The following is a 22,075-nucleotide window of genomic DNA, read 5'->3' as shown; positions in this document are numbered from 1 at the left end:
AGAGTTGCAAATTGCAATGAAATGCATGCAACAATTCTCTTGTTGTTTTGCTGCAATTGGCAATCGTGAGTGAATTTTACAATTAAAATGTAAGCGCAACTCTGATTGCAGCATCGTGCATTTCAACGCACTTTTCAAGATCAAGACTATGGAGAGTGGGATTTTATTGCATAGGCTTAGATTAGGGGCGTAGCAAGTTAAAAGTTGTTCCTGTTTAAAGTTAAAGAAAATTAGCCATGCAGTAAGCATGAAGTAGATAAGCTATGTATGATCGTCAAGAAAAGATGCAAGAACAATACAGTAGGCCTTGTTCAGTGCTCTCGCCAGAGCGTAAAAGGTAGGGAGGGGGGCGGGGCACCTGCCTAAAGTGAGAGAGCACCAAAGTGTTAACCTAATGAACAAGTCATAAAAAAGCCGGTCACATAACAAACGCCATAAGTTTTGGTGGGGCAACAATATTATGAATGCGGAATGTTAATTTTGCAAATCAAAGTTAACAAAAAACTAATCAACATAATAAGAAATCGGTTTATAAGGAGAGGCCACAGAGACAAAAAACGTAACAAATAATAGCCTAGTGAATTTGAATGAAAAATCATTTAAAATTCAGACAGAGAACTGGGGAAGCGCTGCAAACTCACTCAGTGGAAACCGAGGATCGGAAGCTCAGGGAGTTTATCAAAGAGTTTTTGGCATTAAATGGCTAATTTTAACATTGAAAAAGTCCGATATTGTTGTTCCGATATAAATTTCGTTTGATTTTGCGTTTTTTGGAACTTTTTCAATTAATTATTGCTGACTTTGCTGTAAACAGCCCTTGAAGCAAAAAGCAAAATACAAAGTTTGGAATTTTTTATGGTATTTATATTTGATTTAATTATTTTGCCTACTGCACGTAAGCGGCAGTGTAACTCAATTGATAAAAGCATCCAACTGGTATCTGAAGGTATAATTATAGGCAGTGGCTATTTGACCGGCTCCGGTCTTTGAATCTGAAACACTATTTGACCGGTCATGACGTCACTTGCATAAGCACTTTTTTCTTTTTCTCTTTCAAAGCAAAAGACGAGAAGCGCCGAGATAAGTTCTAAATTCAACACGTATTCTTCAACTCAGTCCGTTGCGCGTGCGATACGTCTCCGGCTGCCAATCTAGAGGGCATGAGTTCGATACCGTCCGGAAGCATTCTTTTTTTTCATTTATTTTTTATCTAAATTTTGACCCGAAGCGCATTTATGTGGTCAACTTTTAATTTGAGTAGCCTACAGTCCAAGTTAGTTAATAGTTCTCAAGTTAGTTATATACAATACTTCTTTTAAAAGAAATGATGATGGTAAAACCATTTTTTAAAGAAGTATTGTATATAACTAACTTGAGAGAAAAATGTAGGGTCGTTCGGCAACACACGTTCACTTATGACGATCGGAAAATTACCAAGAGAAATTCTCAAATTCCAGCAAATTAAAAAAACTCTAACAGTTTTACTCACATTTGAAAAGACATAAAAAATGGGCTGTAGGCTACTCAAATTAAAAATTGACCACAAAAATGCGCTTCGGGTCAAAATTTAGATAAAAAAAAATGAAATAAAGGAGTGCTTCCGGATGGTATCGAACTCATACCCTCTAGATTGGCAGCCGGAGACGTATCGCACGCGCCACGGACTGAGTTGAAGAATACGTGTTGAAGTTAGAACTTATATCGGCACTTCTCGTCTGTTGCTTTGAAAGAGAAAAAGAAAAAAGCGCTTATATAGTGACGTAATGACCGGTCAGATAGTGTTTCAGATTCAAAGACCGGAGCCGGTCAAATAGCCACTGCCATAATTATAAGCACGGCGGTTACCTCAGTGGTTTGATTCTGGATCAAGAGGTTGAAGATTCGATACCCACTGCTGCTGTTGCGATTCTATTCATGCATAACTTACAAAAAGTTTTGTTCCTTTACAGTAGCCTATATTATGTTCGATTTTTCGTCATGTTGATGAATACAGTTTGTGCTGCATGGGATGGGGCAGCGCTAATCAAGAAAAAAAAATTATCGTTATTGGCGATAATTTTATCGTTATCGCTTAACTTTTTTTTGATTTATCGTTTAGGCCTATCGCTTTAGGCATTGTTTGTTTATCGATTATCGTTATCGCTTAACTGAAAAATGAGTTATCGCGCCCAACACTGCTTGCATGACATGTGCGTTTTCTTTGTGTTTCTGGCTATCTCTGCATACCCACAGTACATAGCCTAATATCATTAACAGTTACCGAGTTATGGTACCATTCTTTAAAAACCTTAACATGCTAATTTACCTTTTCTGGGATCATTAGAAGGTTCTTATTCAAATTAATGGAATAGTCAAAACTCCAAGTGATAACAGCATCTTCTTCAAAAGCTGACAATTGAAGACCCATCAAATGTGAGTTGCTTTAAACTAAAATAGCTATAACTTTCAAAATCTACTTTTCTAAATCTAATTTTAGATCTAAATCTAATTCTAGATCTTAAAATTGTAATTTTTTTTATCGTTTTCTTATTGCCAATCTGAGTAAATTTTCAGTCAGCTGGCGACAAGAAGTTGTGATTGTGAAAGTTACGAAGGCCGACACAAGAATAAGCCGGAGAGCAAATGAAACCTGCTGAAAATTGGAAACACCAACCACCATTGATGATTAGAATAGTTTTTTTTTTTCAGAAATCGCTTGACTGGGAAACACACCACCTGAAAGTGCTGAAATAGGGGAATTGGAACATTTTTGATGTGACAATAAAAAATCTCCTTCTTGATGTGAACGTCCTCCAAGAGCGTTTTTTCCAGAAGAAGAGACAATTTTTTTTTTAAAACCACGCAGAAATCTATAGAAATATAGCCTCAAAAGACAAGTGAAGACCTTATGATCAATATTTTTTAAAGATCAGCGTAAAATTGATAAAACAACTTTTGAAGTCGATTTGCAGTGAAAAAATGTTGGTGAATTGAAGTTATTGAACCATAAACAGAGAAATTTTGACATATTTTAAACATGAACATTAAACTGAAAACCTTTTTCATTTTGGTTGTTTTTTATACTATGTGAAACTGAAATTCCGTGTTATTGCTTGATCTCATCTGCTTTTGGTTAATCCATATTGTGGTTTCACAAAGTTAATCCACCCTGTTCAGAGTTCATATTCGTTTCTGAAGTTGGAGCACGTTTGTTAATTCAATTCTATTTATTTTTCATTCTCGGAAAACAGCAATGATAAAGTTACCAACAGTTTACGAGAATAAAACCAACAAAAGGAAACAGCGGCAAAACCAAAGAAGTTTTGACTTTGACCTTGACTTTGATCACCGTTTGGTTTTTTGATTGATTGATTGTTTATTTATTGATTGATTTTTTATCGTTTTTTTTTTCATTTTTGCGCCAACAATGCAAAATAAATTAAATTAAATTGGGAATTATTGGTTAAAAACAAAAAATAAAAACAAACTTAACTGGTTACAGCTGTGGTGAACTTCGTTTGGCGGAGTCTGGCAACACTTTATCACTTTTTACAGTATGCTATGGTTGAATGGAGATGGACTGATGGAGCAAGAGTAAAAACCGGTAAGCACTTTAACGGCAAAATTTCTTTAACTGTCGAGAAACCTCGAGCCAATCAGAAGCTACGTTCTCTGTGACGTGAAATCATAAAAAACGCGCGAAAACCCAAATGGAAGACATTTGCGAAATTGCATTATTAGTTTCATAGCTGGCGGTGTGACGACATTTGCAATAGCTGACATTTGCATTATTAGCTTCATAGCAGGCAGCGTAGTGCAGGAAAACGCAAGTAGCCCACATCATGAATGATCATCCTGAAACTCAGGTAAGGTTTGTTTCAGTTAAGTCAGTACTACAAAAAGTGCTTATATCATGGCATGTGGTTGCACTGTGTTTATTTGCCAGCGCATACAATTATTATTATTGTTGTTGTAGTGGTTCACTTCTGTGGAAGATGGCATGAAGTTCATTGAAGAGTATGCAGAGAAAACAGCAACAAAACTTCTTGTTGCGCAGAAACGAGCATATGGTGTGTATGTTGTTTGCTACATAACATCCTACAAAATTCATACTGAACTGTAGAGGTTTACCTTTGTTGACAGTAGAAATTTGGGTGCAACCTAGTTCGTACCCTGAACAGTTCATACCCTGAAAAGATCGAGAGAAAAAATAAAAAAAGCTGAAGTCACTGATCGCAGTTTCCGCAAACATTTTAAAATTTTCCCCCTTAAAAGATCAAGAGAAAAATTACCACAAAGCCGAAGTTGCTGATCGGAGTTTTCTTTTTTCCGCAAACATTTTAAAATTTCCGGTAATGATCCTTAGAGTTCGCCGAAGTCGCTGATCGCCGTTTCAGCAAACATTTTAAAAGGGTTAGGGTTAGGAAAAGATCAAGAAGAAAAAATTAAAAATAGATGAAGTCGCTGATCGGAGTTTCCGCAAACATTTTAAAAGGGTTATGGTTGATCGGAGTTTTCGCAAACATTTTAAAATTTCCGGTAAGGATCCTAAGAGTTTTTGTTTGTTTGCGGAAACTGCGATCAGCAACTTCGGCTTTGTGCTATTTTTTTTTCAATTTTTTCAGGGTACGAACTTGGTTGCATCCAAAATTTTAAAGTTTATTTAGCCAGGCTGTAATGTTATCATAACTTGTGTAAATGTTATCTTTTTACGGCTATTCGATGTATTGGTTTTGAAGTAACGTTTTTAGAAGTACTCAATTTTTTCAAAAAGTGGTATCTTCACTTCCAAGTGGCATAAAAATGTAGGCTAATATGTCAACGACAACGAGAAGTGCTTTTATCAGGATTTGAGTGTTGCTACTATCCCCGCATTATGTATATACCACGAGTTTTTTGCAGATTGTTTTATGAAGTAGATTGTGCAGCATCCACTAGGTTCTGCTAAATGGACAGTTGTCCTTTCGATGTGTTGCTCAAGAACACATCTCAATAGTCGAATCAGCGCCGCTTGGTCTTAGTAGGGTGCTTAACCACTGAGCAAATAGGGCGGACAGATTTTTGTTGCCACTGGCCATGTCACCTTATCATTTACATACTGGGGTATTGACTACGGTACCTCAACTAATGGTATTGTTTTCATTCCGGATGCATTAATGACACAAAATAAATTGATATGATAATTAAAAAAGCACTACCGGGTGTATTGATAAGCAACATTTTGATTTTGCATATTGTTTAACATGCCAAACACACGTGTGTAGACATTTTGCCGAAAGAACTGATCTGTTTGCGAATGATATTTATGTGTTAATGATAATACATTTGTATAATTTCAGCAATTTGTCTTTTCGGCAAAATGAGTTTCGGCAAAGTGTCCGGGTACCCAAACACATTACTACAATTATTGCAGAAATCTCAAACAGCATGATTTATTGGCGAGGGGATACACCATATATTAAGCTGGAATATGTCCAGTTCAAATGTCGACCAAAAGAAGCTTTACAGCAAAGCACTCAGGTATGTAGCAAAATTATGCAGTGCCTCACGCTTACATTACTTCAGGTAAAATCAACTTATCCTATGGATTTTATAACGATTCATGACAGATTGTTTAACAGGTCATGGTGACGGATCAGTGCAATGCCAAAGTTAAACTTCTGAAAATTGCTGAATTTCCCGAATATAAGGTAACTTATACTATTGTGTGATTTCACCAGTAGGCCTATCTTTAAATTCTTACATTTTTTGTATCATTGCAAAGTGTCTTCAACTTATACACTCAATGATATTGGTTTTCTACAGCTTAAATGATCATGTTAACACGAAGGAAATTTTTTTTTTAATTTTACCATCCAGTTTTTCTAGTGTGTTCTACCTTCTTTACTTTTTTAAGGTATCCACACAAACTTCCACAACCAAAAAGGACTTAAACAAACAACTCCGAGTGGCTTTAAAAACAAACAAAGCAAGTTTAAGTACGACTAGATGTTGCATCACCTTTCCTAAACTAGATGCACAGAGCCATCCCTTTCAGGTGAATGTCCATAGTAAGATTAAAAAAGAGCATAATTAAAAAGTTTAAAAAGATATTGTGTCATTACAAATGTTCTTTGTGATTTTCAGAGCTCTGCAGAAGTAGAGGAAAGTGATGACACTGAAAGTCATGGACTGGTACAGGTTTGTAATGTAGTTGCTGCAATGTACTAGGGCCCAACAAGACCTTCAACAGTTCACCAACCAATATTCAACTATTTTACTGTTTCCAACTTCACACAATTGGTATACGTTGAACTCTTCTATAATAGTAAATGGTAGTACAGAACTTGAAAATAGCAAGTAAAAGGTAGCTCGAAGCTGCAGTTTTTTTTACTGACTCATCAGGAGCTGTCATCAGAATAAAACAAACCTAAATGTGGTGAAATAGTCTATTTATAGTAGATGGAAAGAAGAAAAACTGGAGCTTCAAACTATCAGCTACCTTATACTTGCTAAATCCAGATTTGTTGCATGTGTAGTATTTGCATTTCTTCACTGTTAGGCTATAGCATAAATGCTTTGATTGCTTATAAAAAATAAATTATTTTTTGTTGTAGTGGTTGCCTTCAGTGGAAGATGCCATGAGATCCATTGGAGCCGAGAGCGAACAGTCTTTCGAAGAAACATTAATCGAGTTGAAGGACAGCAATAGTTGGATCAGCAATCCGAAACTCCGGAATTATATTGAGAATGTTTGGCTTACAGAAAAGAAGGTTTGTGTGCAATATAAACCACCCTAAATGCAAATAAATCGTAGGCTAGTTCAATAAAATAATAAACTTGTTGGTGGGTTTCAGCGTTGGGTGTGGTTTTACCATTCTGACAAGGTCAGCATCACGTTTCACACCAACAATGGAGTGGAGCGGCAGAACAGGACTCTGAAGGAATACATCAGCATGAGAAGGGATAAATCGTTATCTGCTCTTGTAACGCTTCTCCACAAGGAATTTCTCCCTGACAACAAACGTCGGTTAGTGACTTTCCAGAATAATCGTTGAATGTTGCCACTTTCTGCATGTTTGTCTGCTACTAATAACCATAAAACTAAGCAACCACACGGCATTTAACATAATGCATTAAACTGGACATAAATTATAAAGTAAAAACGTTTTCGACCATACCCAATACCCAAAGCAGGGGAGAAAGGCACATCACATGGCTAACGGCTAATTAATTACTAATAATTCTGTTATCTTTGCAATGTTTAGGTACGAACAAGAAAACATGTTCTCGTCGGAATTTTATCGGAATTATAACTCTTCGATTCCTGATTACTTGAAAAATCGGCCCAAACATTTCATTCACGAATGTTTGAATCGTATCATTTCATCCCAAGACGTCACCGCAAGCTCCATTGTTCAAGATGGAGATACGTTTGTTGTGAAAAGCACTTCATCAGAAGTACGTTACAGAACAACCTTTGGCAGTTGCAACTGTGCGCCAAACTGCACATGCCAAGATTTCCAACTCAATTTTCTTCCTTGCAAACATATGTTTGCCATTATTCATAATGTGGCAAATGTTCGTTGGGAATCCTTTCCAACGTGGTACACCAAATCTGTGTTGATTGTGCTCGATCCCGACGTGGTTGGTAAGTTAGCGGTGCCTTGCCCATCATATTCTCCACAAAGTGTTGTGCAACCGTCTTTCGATTTTGCCACCAATGTTGAATCCATAAACCACGACGCCCCTGGACCGAGCAATGCATCACCTACCACACCTATGACATCTATGAGGGATGTTCATGCATCTGTAGATCGATTGTGTAATGTTCTGTATCGTGTTAACGATCACACATTGATAAATGATACAGTCACTCGGATAGATGCAATGACAGCTGATGTTCTATCAATCTGCCAAGACGCTGGATTAACAATCGTAAGGGAGGATACTCGGCCTAAATCTCTGAAGGCAAAACGAAAGCGCGGATCGGATAGAAAAGTTGCGTGTGATCCACTGCCACAAAAACGTGCGAAACCAAACCCCTACACTCACCGTTATGGAGAGCATGCGGATGCAATGAGGGCTGCTTATGGTGCAACAACTCTGGACGCAATGAGGAAAGCAACTACATAGAATTGACTTGTTTGCAATCAAACCAGGCGACAATGAGCGATTGGCAAACGCGATACCCCCCAATTCAGGGATAATATGCGTGTCTGTGACCGCAGGGGACCTGGAGCCGAGTTGTTTTGGACGTTGATAACACCGTGCAGTTGCAAGCACAGTTCTGTGATCTTCACACCAAGGTTTTTTTCAGTTGCTAATACGGTCACAAATCGCAGCACATATGCGTGCTTAACTTAACGTGCTAGTGTTAAATAACAGCCTAATGGAAAGTGTTGTGGACTGAATTTGTTAGTTCAAATATATTGATTTCGGTGACCAAAGCCTCAAATGAATTCACAAATGTTGCAATTGTTAACGACGACATATAATTGAGGATGTTAATGCACACACAAACTAGGGAAAGTATTGCTTGAAGAGTTAATTCCTGGGACAAAAATTGAAAACTGTAGGCTATGTTGAGCAGAAGCTGGTTTAGTGTGTTAAGGTGGTCAAAACTGTTAGCATGCGTCTACTTACATCCAACAAATAACGAAACTCTAAACTTCTCAGTTTGGTCGGGAAAAAAAGGGTTGCGAGGACAAATGGCAGGTCTCATCTAGGCAAGGGGAGGAGAGACACATGGATGATGATCTGGCCTAACAATAGTGGAAGTGCCATAGTGCATTGGCTATTTACAAAAAGTTAATACCGCACATGTTAAACAAAAATTATATATTAGAAAAAGTTGAGAAAAGATTTAGACAAAGGCACTTGGAGCTAATTCAGCTAAACTTTTAAATGTGGCAGAGTGCAGACTTACACATTTCAGCTAGAAGTATGTTTGATTAAAGTAATTTCACAAAGTTATTGGGATTTATAGTATCGAAGATGAAGAGCAGTTTTTTTGTCGTATCCAGGCTCACGCCAGGTGGTTGAAGATTTAGATCAGAGGTGACGAACCTGCGGCCCGTCAAAGAGTTTTGTGAGGCCCGCAAAACTCTTTAACAATCGCTCATGCATTAAATACATCTCAAAGCTGTTTTATGCATTCACTGGTACACCTTTCCTTTGCTATTTTCTTGCCCTAAACACTAACTTTCAAGGTACGGTATAAAGTTAGAAAAAGGAAAGCTAGAAGGCAAAGTTGTTAAAACACTATTCACCAACTTCACCTTGTATTTTTGGTCGATTCCAATATGTGACGTCATTGAATTTTGACAAGCGCTAAGTTGTGTGGCCCGATAACCATGTGTAATTGACAAAGTGGCCCGCGACCGCAAAAAGGTTCGTCACCCCTGATTTATATTAAGTGTAGCTGACACACGCCATGTAGCTGACAAAACAAGTAGGCTAAATTATTGAGTTTCATGATGATCATTCATGATTTTGACGTTCTTACGTCACGGACAACGTAGCTTCTGATTGGCTCGAGGTTTTCTCGACAGTTAAAGAAATTTTGCCGTTAAAGTGCTTACCGTAAAAACCAGTGGTTTTTAAGCTTTTTGTACTGTTGCCCCCTTCCGTACGGTACTTTATCATTGACTTCCAATTATGCAAAAAACGTGGGGAAAAGTTACAAATAGACAAAAAGTAATTGTAATAACCTCACAATTCCGCCCCGATAGCTCAATTGGTTACCGCGTCACTTCTGGAACGAAGAAGCTTCAAGATCAAGCGGCGCTGGTTTGACTCTCGGGGTGTGCGCTTGAGCAACGCACGTTAAGGACTGCTCTCCAGTCCGCGGCATCTATTAGATAGAATAGTTCCCTGGCAACAAGACTTCAACAATCGGAAACTTCACTCTGTCAATCTCGGTGACCGGGCCTGCGTCAGTGATTCAAAGCCTCTACAAGTATGCGAAACTGCCAGGATTAAGCTCTTCAAGAAGCTTTCCCAGTCCGAAGATAAACATTCAATCAATCAATTAAACCTGTCTGTTTATCAACAGGCTACCTAAACCTTTTAAAACCAGCAGATAAAGAAATCAAGTTTTGTGATTGTGCTAACTTTTTGACAGTACGTTATCACCCCCTATTGTATCTGTCTCACCACAAGGAGATGATATCACTTACTTTGACAATCATTAAATTAGGACTAGTGATTGTTTGGTATTGTATCTTTGATATGTTGTGCGTTTATCAGCATTTTGCTATATTTTGGCACCACACTACCCTCACTGGAGTATGAAGATGGCAGGAGTAGGAGTAAACAAATCACCGCAGAAAAACAGCATTATTGCTATGTTTTTGACAGATACCTTTCCTTTTGACGCAGACTACAAATACTATCGCTTTGCAGGAACTTAATATTTTACTGGTATTCTGCTGCAGTTGTATTCAACACAAGTCATGCGGCAAATTTAAAACTGACAATCAAGCTCTGCAAAAATTCATATGCCAAAAGCAAAGATTTGTTACACAATCAATTGTTGTTCCATTGTTTATTCATAATGCAAAAAAGAAACAGTTACGACTAACAAAATTGCCTTTGACATCGTAATGGTGTAATGGTCTTTGCATGCATACATATGACTTTGACGTTGTTGAAAATTGGATAAATTGGCCCTTTTTCTGTTAAGTCTGCCAACATTCAGACAAAACAATTATAATTGTGAAATGTTGAACTATTATTGAATGATTACCGGTATTAAACTGTAGTGGAGGTTTGCATTTGCATCTTTTTATAGCTTGGTGTGTAGAAGCTATGAATAAGAGAAAAAATGAGCTTGTACGTATGTTTCAAGATGGGAATGAATGTCATCACAAGAATAAGTTATTACATAAAAATTAGCATTTTAGAGTGTTGGACACCCCTGTGTAACAAAGGGAAACATGAGAGTTCTCTTTGGGCTATCTCTTATCAAACAAGCCAGGGCTTGTTTGTCACTATCAGTTAAGCTTAACTTTCATAGAATGAAACAGGGTTGGAAAAAATCATGATTTTTTTAAAAATAATCAAAAAAATCGGATTTTTTTGATTTAAATCGGATTTTTAAAATTTAAATCAGATTTTTTTGATTTTTTTTATATAAAAAAGCGTCGAGTCTACTTTGGGGAAGAGATCATTTTAGTAAGATAGCAGAATTATATTTAACCCCTTGATTGATTGAAAGGCTTTGCTTTGCAAGTGTTTAATCATTTTTATTATCATATTGTAGGCTAGCCTGTCTATTGCACATATTTTTAAGTAGGTGTGATATGTTGCTTTATACTAAATCATAATGTGCATATCGAGATTGATGTACGTCTCAGACTGTCATCTCACTACACTAAGATCTTTCCTTACGTTTGAGCACACATCACTTTTCTTTTTTGCTCAACTGATGCATAGCCTGCAACCACACTTTTTGCAAAGAAAGTTTAACTGTGTAATATATGTTACCGACGTACCATACCAAAACAATAAAAGTTCAGATGACACAAAATTGCAGTTTATTTTGCATTGAGAAGTTTGTACATAAATACAAGCTCGCCAGCTTTGCAGTGCCCAATCAATTTCGAACTTCTGATTGAACCAGACCAAAAGTGGAAAAAACTTGCTCAAAAACTATGTTTAGTGAACAACACTGTTTGTGAACTGCCAAGTAAACTAAGTTGCCTTTCAAAACATGCATAGCCTAGCAGGGGTTCCCAACCTTTTTACGATCTTGTACCACTTGGACGCTCTGTACAGCCAAGCGTACCACTTCTTGCGAAACAATTAATTGGATCGAATCATATTTTATTCAGAAGAATGATATTGGCGTATACTAAAATAAGTTAAATAACACTAAAGCACCACAATTAAATTTAATGAGATTTTTGTTTAATGTCCACCAATTGGTCCATGCGCGGTGTAAATTTGCTAACAGCGCAACGAAAGTCATTTCCGGGCGCATCTAGTCAGTTTCAATTTTTTGACTTGATGTTCATCATGACTGAAAATCCCTGCTCGCATTCCCGCGTGGAAGGGAAAATCAGTAGCTGTGGAACAGCATGAGAAGCTAGCGTTGAATATGAAGAGGCCACACTGAGCCAGAAGTTTATTGGAGAACATTCCTTGTAACTGTTATTGAACAGTTTATTCCGATCCATTTTTAGCTTACAACTAGCATTATTCAACGCTATTTGTAGCTTAAGCTATAAAACAGTAGATGATATCTATGAACAAGAGCAATCATTTGACATAATTAACACCCACTGCCCCACAGCGTTGTACGGCTTTTCAAAGCAACTGTGCTCCTTGGTGACAGTTGACGTGACCTGCATTTAGAAGATATAATGATACAAAACAACAAGAATAGTTATGTAACAACAAGAATAAGCTTCGGGAATTTTCGGAATCGGAAGCTACCCGCGTACCACCTGAAAAACCTTCGCGTACCACTAGTGGTACGCGTACCACAGGTTGGGAACCACTGGCCTATAGCCTTAAGTATTTAAATATAACTTTTGTATTACAGAGAAGCAGTGAAACGTTTGTTGATGTACATATTTATTTTTATTTTAGCAAATAAAAAATCATTTGATTTTTTTAATTGATTTTTATTATATTTATTATTATTTAATTGAAATCATTTGATTTAAATCAACCAACCCTGGAATGAAATTATTTTTAGCAAACGGTGTTATTACTTAAAGCAGTTTACTCCAGGAGAGTGTGCCATGCTATTGGATTAAATGCGTGATGAATAGTCCCATTCAATTTTTAGTACTAAATATAGGATATAGTTTAATATGTATCCAAGTTGTAATATTATACGTATATGCTTTAAAACAGTGGTGTGTTGTCCAAACTTTTCAGCTGTCAAGCCAACTTTGTCAATGCGAAAGTGCCCCGGACCAACAATCTCTAATAATCTTGTTTTGCGCAAAGAAAGGTGTATAATGTATATATTATAATAGTGTTGGGCGATATATCGAATTTTCGATACGATACGATATCTTTTCAATATCGATATTTATTTCAATATCGTTCGATAACTCATAACTGCAAACCCCCACAAAAACATTGCCAAAGCCAAACGGCAAAAGTTGAAATTACCTCGGCAATTGCTGTGAACGTTTATAACAAAAAAAAATGTACCAAACATGGAAAACGAGAAGCGAAAAATATACTAGGTTAGTCTATCACGACCGCACTGTTTCATTTGTTGTGATGCAATAATACCAAAAGTAGCGATAAAGCGAGCAACGCGATACGCACGCTGTTACGGTAATTCACGTTGAATAACTCAGAGGGAAAAGTAAGTTAATTTTGGGTTGATTCAACGTTCAAGTCAGCACAAATCGATTTAATTTTCCCGGCTGGTTATAGTGGTTATATTGCGTAACAACAATGCCCAATAAGAAATTTACGTTTGTTTTACATTAATTCGACATCTAGCGACGTTGAATTATCATAACGTTAATTGCTCAACCAAGTACCGGTAACAAATTAATCGCTCCCTGCGAGAAGATTGCCTCGATTTAGGTATGCACTAACATAATTTCGGCACAGTTGGGATACTGCGAGCAACACAAAGTCTGTTTGATGAAGAACTAGATGTCAGAATCGGAATCATCAGATGCTGTATCGGAGGATGAGGTTGTCGTGTCATCACTGGAATCGGACACCTCAAGAGGATCATCGCTTGGCTGTAAATCTGCACTGTCTTCGCCGTTCGCAATGAAGCGTCCACGTTTTGCCGCTTTCGTGCTTTGATACCCATCCACAGTCCACACGCCTCTTTCGCAGAGCTCCATCAGGGTGTTGATTAAGGAGCAAATCTATGGCTGTGGCATAACGACTGGGAGGAATGTCTAACCCTAACCTTACAAGCGCTCTTGTGGCCTCGGCATTTTTATTGCCGACGCTAATGCGCCATTCATGCATCTGCGTCGGCAATCACCTCGGCAATTGCTGATACTAATTTCGAAGACTGAGAAACTCTTTTCTTAATTAGTAGCCTACAAAATATCGAAAAGTATCGAAATATCGAGTATTTTTTCAAATATCGTAAGGTTTTGTTTTTTTCAATATCGCCCAACACTATATTATAATTATATGATATAGTAATATTGTGTTATTTATTGTCATTTTCGTACAACAAACCAATATGCAGGTTTAAGTACCCTAATTTGTTGTACGCTTTTCTCCTGTCTGTATGAAAATACTTAGTATTTTTTAAATGCAAGTTAAATGGCATGATTTCTGTGTCTGCGGGCCCAAAATAATATATCATGCAACAACGGGCGGCGGCGCAGGCCATGGTAAAACGTATTGTGTGCTGGATTTTAGACACCCCTGCTTTAGACAAAGACTTCATTTTTTCAATTGGTTGTCTTTTGTTATTTTCTGTATAAAAAATTGGCTTAGCCTATATCTTACTATATTATAAACGTTGTTTCAATTGTTTCATAAATTTGCAGTTTAGTGGTTACTTATTTGATTGTAAATGTTGTTTATGGCATTAACATGGGAAACTTACTTGGATTACATACACCTGAAGAAGTGTTAACCAGTAAGCGTTCTTCATCCAAAAGGCGGCATAGTTGTGAATGGGAGTCTGAAGAAAAAGTAGTGTCATGTTCTTATTCTTGCAAAAAGAAAAAAACAAGAAGCACATCAAATTATATATACAATGCACTTTTTGTAGAAGGAGAAAACAGTGACATTACTATTCGTGCGCTTAACCATGAATGGAAGTTACATAAAGTTTATCTTCGCCAAGCTAAGTATTTCAATGGCATGTTTCAAGGCTCATGGAAAGAATCAACACTAAAGGTTTTCTAATTTAAATCCTAACTTCATCTACACTTTGTTGCTTAGCCATTTGACCAGTGTTAAGTTTTACTGATCAGCTATTGTACATATTTGCTAAATGAAAAAAGGCTTATATTATGTTGTTTTTGTGATTTAAGCACTATATTTTTATCATAAATTTTGCGAAACTATACTTTTTGCTATCTGGTACAAAAAGTATGGTGCATAGAATAAACAATGTGAACAGTACTACCGGTAAATCTTTTTTCAATGTATTTCTTTTTATATGAAGTAATAAATTTATCCCTTTTCAAATTTAATATAACATTGTAGAAGGGTATGCAGGTACATTCTGAGGGTGACTAAACTTGCATTATTTTGGAACCACACACAGTAAATACCAAACTTTTGCAAACACACTACAAAGCGAACTTGATTGGTACTTTATTTGTTTACTCATGTAAATATATTTTCCAGGTTATAGATCTTCACATTCCTGATGAGAATATAGATACGGATGCATTAAAAACTGCCTTTGGATCACTGTATTCAGATGAGCTGGAAATATCACCATCTGAAGTAGTTTCCGTTCTTGCAGCAGCTTCATTAATTCAGTTGGAATGCTTGATGGAACATTGCACAAATGTAATGTTTGTGGTTTAGAAACAAAATGAATAAATTCCCCAATTTCTAGATAAACAATAGAAGAAAATTGCACTGTAAATTATTTTTCTATTACCTTGCCTGAACCAGGCATCGATTACTTCCGGTTGTTTTCATTTGACACTGATTATTTAAATCAGATGTATTTAGAAGTAAGAACACTGTGAAGAAGACATTTTTACCCTTTAAAGTTGCTTAAGCTTTTTTCACGTGTTAACCTACTCAACAATAAATCAGCTATTTCATTCAAATCTCATTAAAATGACATTTATATAACCTAGTTAAAAGATTGGAGATTTATCATTACTTCAACAATCAACATACATAATGTGGACCTCAGAACGCTCGATGAACACACAATCTATTGGCTGCTGCGCCTGGATGTAACAACGTGATCTGCGGCGGCCTCAAACGCAAGAAGAAGAACATACATAATTCGCTATAACTGTGTTAATGATGCAAATGTTTTTTACTAAATATTAACATTAATATATCAACTCTGTTTGAAATATAATTAGTCAATTTACAAAGCATTTGTAATAATTTTTCATTTAAATTAATTTGCAGGTGATGTTAGATGCTGTTTGTTCCCAAAATGTCTGTTGCTTTTACAAGAAAGCTCAAGTTTACGGACAACCCGAAGTTGAGAAGGCTTGTTTGAAATGGCTGGCAAACAACCTAATGCTGCAAACAAAGAACCCAGACTTTGTAGTCCAAATTGATGAACTCCTCATGCAAAGAATCATTAATTCTGATGAACTGTTTGTTTTGCAAGTAGAAATGGATGTTTACTCTATGCTTAAAATGTGGCTATTCTTAAGAATTTCTTCCTGTGAACAGAAAAAAATGCTTTTAGCAAAATCAGATAAAGACAAAAGTGTGGCTATCAAAAGTTACTTTTCTGATGAGTACTATAAAACAGGTGTAGTATTTTTGCTATCTGAAAAGGGATTAAAATACGTTCAAGTTTTCCAGGCCGTTCGATTTTGCAATATCATGCGAGACTTTGGGTGCTGCATAGAGGTTAGTTATGTTGCTACTTCACAGTGACATGACTGTGATGTAATGTTAGTTTAGGCATTGACCGTCAATCATTGTATTTGCTTGATCATACTCTATCACTGCCCAATTTTTACTCCACCAAGGACTGTTGGTTTACCTACGCTGGAGGACTCTACCATCAATTGGCTGCTCGAAGCATGCCCAGATATTTGACCCCAATGAAATGTAGTCTAAAAACAACTTCTCATACAAAAGAAGAGCGCAAACATGTTTTTATTTTGAACGAGAAGTGAATTAATCTAAATTTTGCTAGCGTTCCTGATGTTGTGTCGTGTACGTTCACTGAACTAAGTACCAGTAACACTGTAAATTTCAGGAAACGCTTTTTTCTTTCCTAGTTGATTATGTAGCTTGATCATTTTTGGGAATTTTTTTTTGTCTAACTCTGTCTACTTTCAGCTTGAAAAAGATGGCATTATACCACAATTCTGGCTGGCACCGCTTTACCGACACCGTTGGTTGACCATGTTACGCATGGAGCAAGGCGTGGATACCGGACCTGCACAAACAGCGTCGCTTGACAAAGACAGCTTGCGATGCGGCCGCATACTATTAAGTGATACAGATCACTGTTGGAGATGGAATGGTTATAACTTTGGATTAGACTTGCTTGTAACATACAATTCACAGGTCTTTTAACCAATTATATTTAAACTTTTTCTTTTTGGTAAAGATTCCGTTTACACGCTGTTTTGTAACCGGCAATTTGACAAAGCATGTCCAATGGTAACCTACTTCAACCCAAGAGTTGTTAGACTGTATATGGTTTCGTTTGTTTTTACTTGGTTTCAGCTTTACTAGCGCTCGGAACGTTGTGAAGTGGAGACTTCTGCTGGTTGGACAGGCATCCTAACATTGCCCACAATGTATTTGGTTATATGTGAACTGTTTAGTTTTAACTGAAATCTATTTCACTTTAAAAGTCAATAGGCAAGTTGGGCTCCAAGGTTATGTATTCACTTCATGTTAAGCTGTTTTGCAATAAATTTATTCTTTTTCTGCAGCCAATTAAAACATTGTGTTTGAAACGCAATGTGCACTCTCAGCGGCGGGTTGCATCTGCGGGCATGTCGGTTTATCGCAAGATTATTTATCAATTAAAACTTTTTTCTCTCGACAAGAACGGCAAAATGAATTGGGCCCTTGCGGTTGGTCCTCGGCGTTTGTCATTAGAAAAAGATGAAGAAAAATCGGTGATTACGTTCGACAATGGTAAGTTAATTATCTTCATAGTTTTTGTTCATTGTTTTTTATATTGATGCTTTGTCTTTTGTCACTTAGAGGAACTGATTGCTAGGTGTTGTTGTCAGTGGCAAATTCCTTGATTTTCTCCCTTTTCCATCAATTGTATATTCGTTTTGGCGTTTGGCAGACACTGTCAGGATATGATTGCGTTCAATATCTTTTTTGTCATAGTTTTTGTGTAAGTTAGCAGAAAAAAATTTGAGACAATTCTAAATCGACCTGTAACTTTTTCTCTAGTATCTTTCGACTCTATTTAATTTGCTTCAGGTGCAGCAAACAAGCCAACTTTCCCTCTGATGGTCTCCGCCTCTTTCCGTGTTGTGTCTGGCCATGACATGGGAAACAGTTCCTATACCATCAACCCTTCCTTGACGTCAGCACAGAATGACGACGATCAAAAAGGCTTGGCCAATTGACGGCCGGTACACTTGAATACAGTTTTAGTTTTGGGACTTTTTCTTCATTTTTTCTCATTTTAAACAATGGGTTGTTTTATGTCGTATTCTCAAGTAGTTTCACAATGTTTTTGATTTACCCATGAAGTGCATTACAGTATTGTTATTTTTGAGTATAATATTTTCATAAACGAAATTAAATTATTTAGTTATTTTTACTGTTGACTAATTACTCTTATATTCTCATTTATTGCGTACTGAGCTTGTTTAGAAGTTCTACAAGGTTTGAAATGGTTCTTTGTCACGAAAAATCGGTAGGCCTAAGTACTGCTCTTCTGCGACTTAAAATTTTTTCTCTTGAAATAAACACAACTTTTTGTTTATTACACGCAATGATAACAAAGTATTCGTGGCAGTAATCCCACGCCTTGTAAAATTTACTTAAGGAATGAATAACTTCCGTTAAACAACATTTTTTTTAAATTTATCACAAGAAATATAATTCAGAAATATTCCTTAGCGTGATGTGTTTGTGTGGAACAAACTTGTAGGAGAAAAATGGATGTACCAATTTCAAAGTGTTTTTCTATTTGTTTTTGACATAAATACTGAATATTACGCAAGTGTCTATCCACTTTGGCATGTTGGATAACCAATAACCATACTTGTACAGTACACGGTATGCGTAAAAAGGGTATGATGTGACTCTCTTAGTGATGTCACGACCGTCATATTGCGTTGAATGACAAAAGTCATATTTGGCGTCGTGTGGGAATTGAGGAACAGTAACAAGAGGCCATCATGGAAAGTTTCCTCGATCGCTTTTTGTTCATTGAGAAACAAAACAGTGTTGGCCTACACCGTGGTTGTTTCTTTTGCCCCGGTATTAGGACAGAAATGTCTAGCCTATTTTCTTTCTTGCCATGCTTTGTTTTGTTAACTAAATGTCAAGATGAAGAATATTGTAATCCTTCAGCTGCATTAGGTAAACATGGAACCACAGCCGTTTCAAAACCAGAATATGACATCAAGTTTTCGAAAACTGTTTTGCTACATGTTACCACAAGTCGCTCGCTTGAACCGATATTTATTCCAAAGATGTTTTGAATTGATTTTTCCTTTTTTTACGACTGTGCCATCAGATTTTATCACTTTTTGTTTGCATTGATTATTCGCATTTAAATAAAAGAAAACTTTACATTAACGTACAAGCTATAGCCTACTTGTTTCATGCAGCTAAATGTCTAGTTTGCCGGGTTCGCCCTTATGAAGTAAAATAGACCACAATACGTGGCCTATATCATTTTCAGCACAAAACTTTCGCATTTGCGTTGTGTAGTTTTCGTTACAGCTTGGAGTGAAAGTTATTAACGACTTCTAAAATTCAAAATAAATTCCACTGCGTTGATAATGTTCCGTTGTTGCATAGGTACCCAAACAGCAAAATCCAGGCCAATTTTAGGGGCCCAGAATCTTTCGAGGGACTAGAACAGAGAAAGCACCTCAGTTGTTTAGCTCGTGAACAAAAAAGCTTCAAGATCAAGCGGCGCTGCTTCGACTATGGGGGTGTGCGCTTAAGCAACGCACACTCAGGACTGCTCTCCATTCAACGGCACCTAATGGATGGAATAATTTCCCGTCAACAACACTTCAACAATCGTAAACTTCACTCTGTCAATCTCCGTGACAGGTCTGCGTCAGTGGTTCAAAGTCTCTACAAGTTGGCCTATGCGAAACTGCTAGAATTAAGCTCTCTAAGTTTTCCCAGTCCGAGGATAAAGATTCAATTAAAACATATTCTATAGTTTTCTTTCAAAATGTCTTGTTTGTGAGGCCCGGGCTTCCTGTTGGCAAGGCCCAAATTATCCTCTCAACTGCCCTGGTTCTATGACTTGGGGGCTGTATATAAAAACATCCGCAGTTATGGGGTTGTAAATTGCGGAATTTTGTAGGGAAGGGGGTTCCTGAGATACGGACATCCTTTTTTGTAGTACAAACACCAAAATCATTTTCCAAATCATCTGACTTTGCGTTCCCATATCGATTTCACCAGGTTTCGCGTCTGATTGCGAAATATGGAGCGGTTCAGTCACGCACAAAAATCAACAATGTAGCAAGGGTGACCATTTCAGAATAACAGATCCATTAGAACCGGTTCCAAATTTGAACCAGATCCAAACTATAGAACCGGAGTAAGATACTCGTCAAATGTTTGACGCTGCTGCGCTGCATTCTAGTTCTGGTCACACAATCTTTTTGTGCGAAAATTCGATAGGCTACGTGTGTGCGAAGTGAGAGGACACTTGCCTCGTATCTTTCCCTTTGCTCAACCTTGCAGTGCGAAGGCCATGTTAGGAAAATAAGACTTTTCTTTTTAGCAATCAATGATTCAATCACTCGACAAAATTGTTTTTTGCACTCACAGCAGCCATATTTGGCAAATAGAGACATTCCACATGACCTGTTCAACACTGTAACACTAGCAGAACACAATGCTGACATTTTTCGGAAATGGGAGGAGAGAGGTCATTTTTTTTTTTGCAATTTTATGAGGACATTTTTTTACGGACAACCCCTGTCATTTGTGCATTTCAAGTCAACCCCAACGTTTCATGTTAGAACGAGGGAGACCAACAATTAAAATTGACACCGCAGCGGTAAGGATTGCTTAAATGAAAACGGATTTTGTCATACTCTATAGATCTACCCTGTAAGCCTACCATCCTTTTTTTTACATTTATTGAGTTCCGTTAAGGTAAGGGGATCTCGTAACTAAGAAGCAGCAGGCCAGCGACTCTCCATCAAGTAACTTATCAATTCAGTACGGTATTTTTTTTTATTAAAAGTGCATGGAGAATCAATACGGTATATCAGTAGCCTACGGTATTTTTTATTAAAAGCGCTTGGAGAATCAATTGACTCTGATTCTCCATGCACTTTTAATAAAACAATACCGTACTGATCCTCTTTTTAGTAGTTCTGACAACCGTAGGCTATTATTGTTTAGTAGTTCTAACAACCGTTCTGACAACCGTAGTCATGTCCTGTTTGTACAACCCCTTAGTTCACCAGATCACTTTTTTCTTCTTTAAATTTAGGTTAGCTTGCTTCGAAAACTTATGAGGTTGAGTTGTAAACCCACTGAGGTGGATTTTTACTGTAAAGGGGTATTCAAACACCATATCTCGCATTTCCTTACAAGTTAAATCTAGCGTAGGCTACCGTATTCTAAACGCTCTGAATATAAAAACACTCTAGTTTGCTGAACAACGATTGAGGGAATTTTTATCCTGAGAAACCTTCTTGGTGAGCTTAATCCTAGCAGAGGCTTTGAACCACTGACATAGGCTCGGTCACTAAGTTTGACAGAATGACGTTGCCGAGTGTTGTTTGAATGATGCCATCCACTAGATGCCGCTGAATGGAGAGCTGTCTTTGGAAGTACGTTGGCTTATCACTCAGTCAGTATTAGTTTTGGGTTGATTTAACTTATTATTTAGTTTAAAAGTTAAGAGTATAAATTTGACTCTACTTTCAAAATTTTCTGTGGGTCATGAAGTAAAAGCTTGAGCCTACGAGACGTACGTGTTGTATTAGCCTATAACAGAATAGAGTTTGTCAACAAATATTATTATATAATTAACTTATAGGCAGTAGCGTTAACAGGGGGTATTTTTGGACCCGGGCCCGGCATGATTTTAGGTGCTCGAAACCTTTGCAAGGGCCTCGAAATTTTAAAGAAATTACCGCGTATTCTTTGGATATAACCTATTGCTATTTTTTTTTTATAAATGTATTATCCTCTCAACGGCCCTGGCTTTTGGCTACTTGTCTACTTAGTTTACAAGGCTGTTATCTTGTCTGTGGAAATTATTTTCCCAGAACAAGACTACGATATCTTGCGCTTCAACGAAGTCGTC

The 22,075-nt window shown here is 37.1% G+C and overlaps 2 protein-coding genes across 2 annotated transcripts; both read left to right on the top strand.

Moving 5' to 3' along the window:
- The first annotated feature begins 3,821 nt into the window (after positions 1-3,821).
- On the top strand, positions 3,822-8,094 carry LOC145786186 (uncharacterized). Its single transcript, XM_082597831.1, has 9 exons — positions 3,822-3,845; positions 3,956-4,053; positions 5,319-5,499; positions 5,601-5,669; positions 5,876-6,016; positions 6,106-6,159; positions 6,576-6,731; positions 6,816-6,988; positions 7,227-8,094. The coding sequence occupies exons 1-9, from the start codon at positions 3,822-3,824 to the stop codon at positions 8,092-8,094; spliced, it is 1,764 nt and encodes a 587-aa protein (XP_082453957.1).
- Positions 8,095-14,476: 6,382 nt separating this feature from the next.
- LOC145786501 (germ cell-less protein-like 1) lies at positions 14,477-19,544 on the top strand. Its single transcript, XM_082598166.1, has 6 exons — positions 14,477-14,811; positions 15,268-15,435; positions 16,021-16,476; positions 16,915-17,145; positions 17,520-17,727; positions 18,028-19,544. The coding sequence occupies exons 1-6, from the start codon at positions 14,503-14,505 to the stop codon at positions 18,174-18,176; spliced, it is 1,521 nt and encodes a 506-aa protein (XP_082454292.1). The 5' UTR covers positions 14,477-14,502; the 3' UTR covers positions 18,177-19,544.
- The last annotated feature ends 2,531 nt before the right edge of the window (positions 19,545-22,075 follow it).

The sequence above is a fragment of the Aplidium turbinatum genome, chromosome 17 (assembly GCF_918807975.1).
Source record: "Aplidium turbinatum chromosome 17, kaAplTurb1.1, whole genome shotgun sequence".
Taxonomy (NCBI): Eukaryota; Metazoa; Chordata; class Ascidiacea; order Aplousobranchia; family Polyclinidae; genus Aplidium; species Aplidium turbinatum.
This window is presented reverse-complemented; position numbering and strand designations above follow the sequence as displayed.

Bases quoted from the DNA above. Each gene is read 5' to 3' on its own strand.
- LOC145786186 (XM_082597831.1), top strand. From the start codon at position 3,822: ATGAATGATCATCCTGAAACTCAG. The intron at 3,846-3,955 runs GTAAGGTTTGTT...TTGTTGTTGTAG, and splicing joins ATGATCATCCTGAAACTCAG to TGGTTCACTTCTGTGGAAGA. The intron at 5,670-5,875 runs GTAACTTATACT...TACTTTTTTAAG, and splicing joins CTGAATTTCCCGAATATAAG to GTATCCACACAAACTTCCAC.
- LOC145786501 (XM_082598166.1), top strand. From the start codon at position 14,503: ATGGGAAACTTACTTGGATTACATACACCTGAAGAAGTGTTAACCAGT. The intron at 16,477-16,914 runs GTTAGTTATGTT...GTCTACTTTCAG, and splicing joins ACTTTGGGTGCTGCATAGAG to CTTGAAAAAGATGGCATTAT. The intron at 17,728-18,027 runs GTAAGTTAATTA...AATTTGCTTCAG, and splicing joins GGTGATTACGTTCGACAATG to GTGCAGCAAACAAGCCAACT.